General features: G+C 46.9%; 1 protein-coding gene across 1 annotated transcript in view; it reads right to left on the bottom strand.

Moving 5' to 3' along the window:
* Positions 1-4309: 4309 nt before the first annotated feature.
* The window catches only part of LOC146192358 (uncharacterized), a 32564-nt gene continuing 25348 nt past the window's right edge, over positions 4310-11525 (bottom strand). Inside the window, exon 2 of the mRNA XM_084600049.1 lies at positions 4310-4469. Coding sequence (XP_084456175.1) covers positions 4412-4469 — 58 coding nt within the window. The 3' untranslated portion in view covers positions 4310-4411. The remainder of the gene's footprint in view (positions 4470-11525) is intronic.

The following is an 11525-nucleotide window of genomic DNA, read 5'->3' as shown; positions in this document are numbered from 1 at the left end:
ATGGGACGACGTGTTATGGCCAAATTGTCAGGCGTTAACTTGGACTTCGTCACTGAGGGTGAGAGGGTGACATCGGAATCTAGCTCTTCAGGGCGCGCTGTCTAGGGCAGGCTCACAAGGCTTGGCCGAGTTGCCAGTGCATGTCAAATAGGCCATGACGTGTCGTGACATACTTAACCGAAACCACCGCCCATGTGCAATGCGGCCGTGTCACCTCTCAAATACTGCCTTCCTGACTCATATTCTAGACTTGACAAGGTGACACTGACGTTCAACCATATCTCTTCCGTTAATTTGAGCAGCATAAATTACGGTCTACTTCACGAGCACGCGTCTGGCATTTGGTAGGTACTACTTGACCGATGACATGGCCACGGCACTGATATCTCAGCGTTTTCTGCAACGTCATCTGCACTGAAGTTACTTGTCTTTGTTTTTGCTCACGTCAAGCATGTGTGTTCGATGCCAGGAACGGTGTGGGATGCGTGACTTGAGCGTATAAAGTGTCGCGATGAATTGGGTGAAATCAGAAAACCTGGAAGTGGACAATGAGCATGGTCCTTTGTAGCAGTTGTCGGAGTCTGAGGTACGCCGAGTCAAACGGACAGATGAACAACAGGGGACGAGAAGACAGCGACAATGTCATCTGCATTCATCATATACCAGAAAAAACGAAGCCAAGTTTGCGATTTTTCACGTTATCCTACGTTTAGCCGCGTTAAACATCTACAATTTTTTTCTGCAGTGCTTCCTCCAAGGATTACTTAGAGACACTTCGGTGAAATCCCACAGTGTGGGTAGTAATGATTCTGCATTAAAAAATTCGGTTTTAGTCAAGAACGCTTAAGATCGTTGGCCCGCACGCAAAACAAGTGGCATATAATTTTTGTATCTCGCCTTTGCTAAAATTAATAATTTGTGAGACAATATTACACCCGAGCTCCGTGGACAAATGCAAATTTCAAAAATATTTTCAGCTTTCTACAGGCTGAGTACCTGAGGACACAGAAATAAAATCGTTAAAAAGGGCTTATTATTGTTATTAAAGGGCTGCGATGGGTCCAAGAACAGCCCGTCACTCCTCACTTTAATGGTTAAGAACGCTTGACATAGTGTACTATGGGCAAAAATAAATGCAAATCTAATGCGGGACAGTTCATCATCGTCATATCAGCCTGACTGTACCCACTGCAGGGCGAAGGCCTTTTTCATATTTCTCCAATTAACCCGGTTCAGTGCTAGCTGCATCCACTTGACCCCTGCGAACTTCTTAACCTCATCCGCCCACCTAACTTTCTCGGGAGAGTTCTCGCACTGCATAAGCAAGGAAGGTAAGGAGAAGAACGAAAGGCGCTGGGGTTGAGCGGGAAAAGAAACAAGTCTGTTACCCTGTGCTGGGGGAAAAAGAATGCAGGGATATAAAGGCGAAGAGGGAAAGGAAGGGAGAGAGGGCGAAACACGTTAACAGGATAAAAGTGCACTGGAAAGTCGCAGCCCATTATGCAGGCGCGACAACTTCGGGGAACGGAGGAATGTCTCACAGGCTTCAAAAGCGTTGAACCAATTATCAGGGATCAAATCTCAGGAGGCTAATTAAGATTAGTGATACTAAAACTTAACAATTACAGTAGCTATACGAGAAATCAATGAATATTCGAATCTCCCTGTTGAGAATACGACTGATATAATCGCTCTCGCATTTTGCTCATATATTCAATATGCGCTTAGTGACAGCTTTTCCGGTAAAAATGAAATTTCGAAAAGCTGCTGAATATAAAAAAAGAGGCCGAAATGCCCTTGGTAATTGCAGACCATTCTAGACTGTATCAATATTCTTGAGAGTTTCGGAAAAAAATGCTCATTTTGAAGATGCTCCGTTTCGTCAAAATATTTCACCTGATAATATCATTCCAGGTTGGCTTCTGCAGAAGCGAATCAACTGAGCTGGCGTTGTTCGAACAAAATGAATATGTAATACCATTAGAAAACGAAGCTACTGTCATAAGTGTGTTCGTATATTCTTCGAAGGCATTTGTCATTTTAGATCATGAATTCTTGGTGGATGAGAACATTGGTATGGCTTCTAAGAAAAACATTATTACTACAAATCGCCAAGCTCTATTTAATTTACTCAGTACCTTGCTTGGCTTAGAGGGGTTTAACGTCCGAAAGCTATTCAGGCTTAGAGACGCCGAAGTGGAGAACTGCGGAAATTTCGACCCTCTATTGTGCTTTTAATGCGCATTGACATTGCACCCTACACGGGCGCTTTACTTTTCGCCTGCATCGAAAAGAGGGTGAGAGGGTGGTGGTGATTATTGGCATGCAGTTCAAATTGAAGCCTCTTTTATGGGGCATCCAGTATACCAAAATAGTGCACTATGATTTTTGCTGAGCAGTATTTATTGCCAAAATATACTAAATATTAGATATAACCGAGGTTTTTCGTCTATTTCTATAATCCTAGTGTATTTTGTTTCTTAAAATATGATCCATCAAGTCATTGATCCATGTATGCCCCAATTAAAGCTTTTAAACATTGGTCCACAGCCAGTCTAGTTCAAATAAGCAAAAGTACACCTAAAGGTACTATCTTTAGGCGTAAAACAAGCTTCCCACCAGATGGTCATATTATTTTACGCTCACGTCCAGTAGAAGTAGTGGAGCAGCTTAAATGTCTTTGCGCAATACTTTCCGCACATATCTTGGGATAATTTAACATTGCGCGCTAAAGAAAGCAAATGATGTCCCTGGTGAATTCGAATGTTTAAATTATGCCTTCCGAGCACAAACTGAGGCGTTGACATGGTAGTGCATGCTTGAACCGCGGACGTGAACCATGACAGCCAATGTATGGAATGAACCCCGTTTTTTCAGCAATGTACTCGCAAATATATCTACATAACTGTAGCCCCCTGGCGGTGTTCACATTGATGCAGGAACGAGACTATAGAACAGGTATGCAACGTAATCTTCAATTCGTGATTCAGCTTTCTCGGGCTAGAGAACTAAAGGCATCTCCGATTAGGTAAAGGTTTGCTTGCCGATATCCGAGTCCATATTTTTTGTTTCTTCCAAAGATAATGAAGCATGTATTCTTTGTAAATATTGTCTTTTTGCCGTCATAAACAAGAGATTAGGAGCGACATAATCATCCTCAGGGACTTAGATTGACTAAGAAGAAATGATTAGGTTATCCAGGAGGACACGGCGAGCATCCCTATTGGCGACACGGACTAAATTCGGGGAAAGAATATTTTTCTTAATCTCTTTTGGCTCTTCACTATAAATATGACCTCATTATTTTGGTTTGGTTTCGTATTCGCGTCGAGAATTCACATGGTGTTCATTTAATGCTATGGCTCAAGCTTAGCTGCCTTAAGTGTTTATGTTCCGTCTAGCTATGAGTCCTTGGCGTATTCGTCTTAGTTTTAAAAGTGCGTAAGTGTTAATGTTGCCTCCCATGCTGTAGTTAGGTTTGTAGACTTGTCAAGCCATCCATGGAAGGCTTTTTCCGCAAAATCTCAGTCTGCTTTGCTAGATGGGAAATAAGCTGATTCGATAACTCTTTCTTTTCCTCTTCTCAAATATGCTGGCATCAAGGTTTTTGTAGTTGTTATATGCTCCAACGTGCATGCCTCATTGAAAAGAAGGCTCATTATGAAATTACTTTTAGATGTATTACCAGATAGCGCATTGGGGTCGTTCAGACGAAACGATAATGGCTATATCCCAAATTTGAAAACCGTAACCCAGAAACGTATCGAAAAAAAAATACTGAACGCAATAAATTTGTCGCCATTGGGGTTAAAAACCGAGCCCTATAAAAGACAAGCCGGCACTCAACGTGCAGGCCTCGAAGGGTCATGGTACCAAGCGTGTTAGAGGGGCACCTATATATCTTGTTGTTGTAAGTATAACTTACTAACATGAGTTGAGGATATCTGCTGATGCAATAGTAATAATATTTGACATTTAGATAATAAAATAAAAAATCGCTGAAAAAAAATGCGGTGTTAAAAGCGATATTGCGTCTACTATCAAGGCGAAGCTCATGTGTCTCCTTATAGTTTTCGCTCTTTGATACAATCTAGCGAAGTTTTCGTCATTGGTGCATTTATTCGGTGGACAATTTTTCAATAGAACCACAGTTTACGACTTGTTCCTTCGCTCCAGAATTGTTTCCCGGCTTCCGTGACAGAGAGCAATGAGCATGTAGAAAAAAAAATGCTAGTTTTTTCTCCTGCGTCCACGACCTAGCGTGAGCCTGCAGGGAACAAAAACGCACGTGTTAATGATTGGTTATGCGTGATTTTATTTCTCTGGAAGAACCAACTTCAATTTTCCTTGCGCTCGAAGTCGCACGTCCACCAGCTTGGTTCTTTGCTCAGAGCAGCCCGCTTGCCCGTGCCTAGCAGCACCCTCCAGTGCAGCGATCCGGGGACGACGCTTCACGGCTCGCTACTGTCCTGCAAAAAAAAAAAAAAAAAAAAAAGAAATCGCCCACGATTCCATTGCTTCCTAATGCGAAATTTGAGCGCAGCTATCAGCTGTTTCACTTTTTCGATACATTGAAGGGCAGGATTCGAGCAAGACACGTATGTACAATTAAGGACAACTTCTTTTAATTTTTCACACGTATACCTTCAAGAAACACTCCACTAACAGTTCTTGGCTGTCATGAAAGAAGCTTTGTGGTCGGAGAAATGAAGAGAGCAATTGAGTTATCGGGAGGTTGCAGGAGGCAGCGCGTGGGTCCATAGGAACGTTGCGCGACGAACAGATAGCAGCGACTCGCTGACGCCGCTAGCGAGTGAAGTGAGTAAGAACGGGATGCACGCACCGTGATCCGCTCAGCGAGCCAGCGTTGCTGCAACCGGAGAGCACCCTCGCCGCCACTCAGGAAGAGGGGGGGGGGGGGCTCCTCCTCTTTCTGCAAGGCGGCGACGGTTTTCTACGCAGCACGCTGTCTTGACTCGCTAGTGGCGTCAGTGGCATCAGTCACTCGCTGCTGGTGCTGCCTCCGGCGACCCCCTCTCCCCCCCCCTCCTTTCCTCGTGTTCTCCGGTTGCTGCGCACGCTCCTGCCCCCATCGTTCGCCGCTGAGTGTACCCCCTCCCCCTACCCACTCTTCCTGCGAGGCTCCGATTGCCTAAGCGCCGGCTCGAACTGGGGAGCTGAAAGGGGGGCGGAGCTGGTTACGAGGCCGACGACGCCGACGCCGCCGCGAAACCCAGGAACGGGCGCCAAAGCGCTCCGCTCTAAAAGAGCGATAGGCGCGGATGGCATAATAGATTTATACATAAAGAACCCAAGTTGAAGCTCTCTCCGCGAGGCTAGTGCTCAATTTTCGAAAGAGTGAAAAAAAGCGGTACAACTTTCGCGCGGCGCAAGAATGCAGGCGGAGTCGGCGCAGCCTGTGCACGCTGGCGCGGGGAGGCGGATGCTACACGGCGAAGCACGTGAACACGGAGGGGAAACGGTTGCGAAGAGACGCTTGCAAAGCTGGTGCTGTTTGCAAAGGAAGTGGGATTTCTCTTTTTTTTTTGTATTTTTCGGTTCGTCGTCTTAGAAAGTGTCTACTTTGAAACTTTTTTCTTGATCTGTGTTCTCGAAAGCAAAAACGTAAGATTAAACGACATAATTTAATCACTGCATGCCGCTTCAGGTGCTGAAAACGAGTTGCCAACATACATTTTAAAGAGTGCGTGCGGCTGGTCTTTAAGCGTTATAGAATCGTGAACGCGGATTTGCCACTCGAAGCAAAAGGCAGGAAAACATACTGTCTGAGGGATTATCAAGGTGTATGTAAGCTAAGAATAATGCTGAAGCCTCAATGTTTCTGTCTCTACTGTTCAAGCACAGGAAGGTGCAGTCTAGTTGCGGAGACCCATTGAAACGCCTATGCACATCGATGAGTGCTCCGGGTGCAATTTGGAGAGCGAATGAACGATGAGATGGCGGTTTTCCGTTGTGGCTATTCACTCAATGAAAAGGGGCCCACTCATATTTCTTTGACAACAGAAGTTTTAGGCAACACCTTCATCAATGTCAACGGAACTAAACGTTGCCGCCCGCGACTAAACACTGGCTTCAGCAGAGTGGCGACTACACGATATGATAACCAGTTCCGCAGTGCCTGCCTTCGGCGTAGCTTAAGCCATCTTCATGACAATGACCCTAAAATGCACCCCTTTTTTATTAGATTCATACCAACAACGGCGAGGGAAAGTTAGTTCTCTGCTGCGGTGCTGCTATCCGAAATCAGTGGCGTATCTGTTTTTAACCATGAGTGCTTGTTAATGACCTGGATCATTGGCGAGAAGCAAGCATGCCATTCGTGTGGCCGTTTTTCCTCTCCATAAGATGAACAGCGAGAACATGGCTGGCGTCTTCTGATGCAGGCAGGGACAGTTCTCCTCCGAAACGTTCATCATACAAATTTTATAGATCCCTGCGCAATCAATCGTTCAGTTATCTGCTCGACCTAATGCGCAATTTTCGAGCTCCAGAAACAGGATCGTGTATGAGAATAGAACGATTGACACACTTGTTGTTTGAGGCTGACTCGGTTCCGCAAGGGCCGCTGTAGCGCTGCTTAGGGAAAACAGCGGCACGATCATATTTTGTGGTGAGCTGCTATAACAGATGCTTTAACACCAAGGGCTGACAGCCGCCGGTCAAATTTATAAGTGACTAAAAAAAGTGCATCGTAATCTAATGATTGTGATTTATTATTTTCTTAGAATCCGACGTCGTCGAGAACTCTGCAAGAAAAGGGCAATAACAATAACCGCGCGCACGTAAGAAAGCGCTCAAATGCTCCGCGGGGCAGACGACGCGGCCGCGGGCTTCATGGACGTTTTTCCATTCTTGCACGGAGGGCGCTGGCGCATAGAGCGGTGCCGGGCCCTGCGTTCTTATTGATTACTTATATGGACCACCGCCAAATATCTAGCGCCATCTGGTGCTCTCAAGTGGATCTGCGCATACGCACTGGCGCAAGACAAAAGCAGAACATAGCTTCGTATAGCAGATAGCGCTATGCTTTAAATATCTTTATGGTCAGCGTTATCGTTGCCGCCGTTGGTACTCAACTTCAGGTTATTGAAATTATCCAGAGCCCCACACATTTGGCATCCTCTATCACATAAAACAAACCTTCCTAGCTGCTCCGAAATAGTGCTTCCTTTTACTGGACCTAATGGGAATAATGAACCGTAATCCAAGATATTGGTAAACGTTTCGTTGGCACACTTCTAAACACACGCTTTTTAATTCCGCAACTACGCCATCTGTTTTTTTATCATCTTTTAGCGTTACGCTGATTGCGCTACCAATTTCCTGTTGATCAACACCATAAATGTATAATATGTACAAACAATTGGAGGATGCTGAAGCTCTGACTTAGAGTTCAATGTGATAGCGTTATCTGGCCCCGTTCACATCACCAAGCCATGCTCTTCAGCCACGTCAAGTACTGTATTTTTTCTATTTTTGTAGCGAAAGCTGCAATATGCTGCCCTTAAGCATTCTGCCGGTGCTTGAAAGAGCGCCAGCTCGGGCCTGTGTTTTCGTGTGGGAGGGTGAAATTAGAGTCAGCCTGCCACGATATTTGAATTCACGTTACCCCTGCGCCATGCAGGCACGCTGACAGGGCTTAGTTAAAGAGCGACTTTATATAAGGGCTGATAGCCTACGTTATCGAGTCATACCTTTAAAGGAGGAGTTCAAGTGTGAACCATAATTTTGTAGCGAAAGGTACACTACGCTAACATTAAGCGTTTCGCCGGTACCTGAAAGGGCATTCCGTTGCCTAGCGACCAGTTTCGCCGCTGTTGCAGAGGAACAACGACAAGAAGACAAAGAAACCGCTAGAGACAAATGACACCGGCGAGTTGTCCGCAGCGAAAGCTTTCGCTCCACATTCGGTTCAGCCACGTGGAACCCCTCTGTTTTTCTTTTTGCGAAAGGAACACTAGGCCAGCCCACCTCGGCTCGTCGCGTATGCTCGTATGCCGTATTCATAAATGGCAAAGAAAAGCTGCCAACTTGGGTCTCTCGTCTCACATGAGACGCTTATCTTAGAACCAGCCTGCCAGGACCCTGGTATTCAGTTACCCCTATAGGCCCCGCAGGCACCTTCGTACGGCTTAGTTAAAGCGGGGCTTTATATGTGGGCTAGTAGCCTACGCTATAGCGTCATACAAAAGCGGAGCTTAAGTGTCCTCCATATTTAGATGCAATAAACGCCTTTACCACTAACAACTAAAACACCGGTGAAATTCGATGCGTTCAAAGTAACGCTGGTTCAACGGAACGCGCTCCAACAGATGGCGCCACCGTCAACGCCGCTGCCGTCGCTGTGTAAACCTGTGTGAGACGGGGGTCGTAACAGCCGGGGTGCATATATTTCCCTAGGCCAGCGTTGGAACTGCGATTGACGTTTTGGCTACCGGAATGCCTAGCCGAACTGAAAGGGAGTTAGTTGTCGTGACGGGGACTTTAATAAAGACAAGAACTCCACCTTCGTTCAAGCTGCAAGAGGAGCGGTTTCTACTTGAGTTGAGCAAGCAGCAACCTCAAACCACCACACATTGGGGAAGCAGTTTAGACTTGGTTTTACACAGAGCCTCAGCAAATACAAAGCACGTCGTCAGAAGAGTGGTAACCAAGTCCCACTACTTCACTGATCATCGCAGCATCAGCATTGGTGTAAAGAATAAAGCCTAGTCGCTAAATGAACAGTTGTCTTGTCTATACAATAGAGCTAAGCCGAAAGCTTAACCACAAGCTACAACCACAAACTTAGCCATGTAGCCGTTGGTTTCGTAATTCAACTAGGGTTAACCAGAGCTTAACCACAGCCAACGTTTTTTTGTATTTAGTGCAAGGTTAAATTTAATTCTTGCTCATTCTTGCCTTGATTTTAATCACATATCAGGTAGCCTCCTTTTAGCTATTACTTCCCGCTTAAAGTATGTAGTCTGTGTTTTATCCGCTGTCCTTCAACCTCCATTATTTAAACACAATAAATGGATGTATAAGGCTTTAAATCGGATGGTGGCTCGCGCCATCTGTTGCGGCAGCGTCCTACGACTGAGGGAAATTCCAGTGAGCGCCGTATCGTAGGTAAGCAAAGCGGAAATGTTCTTTGCTACTCGTTGAACTACTACTTTCGTAATTAGTTTCGTTCTAATGACGCACCTAAATATCAGCTGAAAGTGCATGCATTAGGTCCACCTTTATTCGGAGAGAAGTAATGCGGCTCTGTGGCTGAGTGGTTGCGTGCTCGCCTCGCACTGCGAAGACACCGCGTTTGAGTCCACGTGCTAGCACGTAGCTCTTATTGCTTCTTTACTTCATTCTGATTTGCGCATTACAACCACAAGGCCGACACCGGCTTTTCTCTGACACGGGGCCTTCAACGCTATCACGTTAATATTCCCCTATTTCCTCTTTCGAATCAACGGCTATCGGTTTCCATAACGTGTTTGTCCTTCAAGCGGCCCCTCACTGGCCTGCTCTAGCCGACTTAACACTTCTCCGTTTGGTAACGTATTTAATTTTTGCATGAATGGAGTAAAATTGTCGGGGAAAGGCTGAAGGTAAGCCCTTGGTTGCTGCAAGCTAGAGTTTCAGGAGGACAATGGAGTTCCACCGATAGTATATTCGATCTTGCTTTCGCGCTACACTGCAGAGCGTCGAAGGTAATTGACTCCCAGGGGGCCGAATTAAGCCTGGCGAGGAGGTTTTGCTACCCTTGTGTATAGTGCCATATTGGTACTCTCATGATTACAGACTAATAGCTGGGTTTCTGCTAGGACAATTGAATAATTATTTTCAGCTTACTTGCACCAAAGACGCTAAAAAGAAACCTTTACAATATTGTCACGACTCAAGTCACAGGGAGCCGTGAAGGTACACGTAGCCGAGGACCCGAGAATAAGGTCGGCTTGTAGCTCCGATCATAGAGTCCAGCACCAGCGCGCTGCTCGTGCCAACAACCGCTTCGTCGTCGTCGGCACCAAGCACGGCTGTCGCGCGGCGCTAGGCACGTGGCATTACCCCCCCCCCCCCCCCCCGTGAAAGAAAACATCGTCCCGATGACAAGGTGACAGGAGAAAAAAAATAGGTGTGAGGTGAACTGTACAATAACACAAGGTTTCACTTGCAGGAAGCGCTCAGTCACGCGAAAAGTACGGCTTTAAGCGCACCACATGCACAATTTCAGGCCGCTGGCGCCGAACACTGACGGTCACAGTTCCATCTGGAATGACTTCGTAATTAACGCTTTTTAAGCGGCGCAGGACTTTATAGGGTCCGAAGTAGCGGTGGAGCAGTTTCTCGCTCAAGCCTTTGTGGCGCACGGGGGTCTACACCCACACTTGGTCCCCTGGTTCGTAGTGAACTCCCCTGTGGCGAAGGTTATAGTGTGGAGCGTCAGTGGCATGCTGCTCCTTGATGTGCAAGCGGGCCAGCTGACGGGCTTGCTCGGCCTGTTCTGCGAAATGGGCGGCATCGGGTTCGACCGCTTCATCCCCGCACGGGAGCATCGCGTCCAACATCGTGCGGGCCTCCCTGCCATATACAAGACGGAACGGCATAAACTTCGTGGAAGGCCGGCCACGTAGAGAATGTGGCCTCGCGGTTCTCGAACCATGTCCGAGCAGCGTCTTCAAGGCTGAAGTAGACGTTCCGCATTTTCGCAGCGTCGTCCCAGCCGTTAAACGTCGCGACCCTTTCGTAGTGAGCTAGCCAGTCCTCGGCGTCTTCAAACCGCTCACCGTGAAATGGCTTAGGGGTACGTGGGGTATGAAGGATGAGACAGGACGAAGGGGTGGAAGGGACAGTCATGGTACGGGCGGGCGGTGTCGTTGCCACAGCTAGGGTCTCTTCGTCAAGAGGGAAGGCCTCGGGCGGCAAGCCTCGGAGCCATCGGCTGGTACGATGAACAGGAGTAGTCACGAGAGGCGGCCGCGTAGGGTCGCCCGCAGGAGAAGGGATCATCGATGGCACCTGCATCAGTGTCACGACTCAAGTCACAGGGAGCCGTGAAGGTACACGTAGCCGAGGACCCGAGAATAAGGTCGGCTTGTAGTTCCGATCACAGAGTCCAGCACCAGCGCGCCGCTCGTGCCAACAACCGCTTCGTCGTCGTCGGCACCAAGCACGGCTGTCGCGCGGCGCTAGGCACGTGGCAATATTATAAGTAAAAAGAGAAGGTATTTTAGTATCGCATTTTTTGTACTTGTAAAATTGTAATGATATATAGTAGCGCTTGAAACAGTTTCGTATCGTTTCGTGTGCTGTACGTAACCGTGTTCGGCTATTCGCAGCATTAAATATGAGATTCGATTTGCTTCCTGTGCGCACTATTTTTAATATTATTTGCTCTGCGCACAACGGTCGATCGCGCCCAAGAAATTCGATTCTGGAAGGTGGAGGAAAAATAACTTAACTCGAAATTATTATGTACAGGCAGATGTGACTGGATCACTCCTTAATAGGCTGGACCTCACAAG

This window comes from Amblyomma maculatum, chromosome 4 (assembly GCF_055883805.1).
Source record: "Amblyomma maculatum isolate TAMU_Amacu chromosome 4, ASM5588380v1, whole genome shotgun sequence".
Lineage (NCBI taxonomy): Eukaryota > Metazoa > Arthropoda > Arachnida > Ixodida > Ixodidae > Amblyomma > Amblyomma maculatum.
The sequence above is the reverse complement of the archived record's forward strand: the minus strand, read 5'-3'. Positions and strand labels throughout refer to the sequence as shown.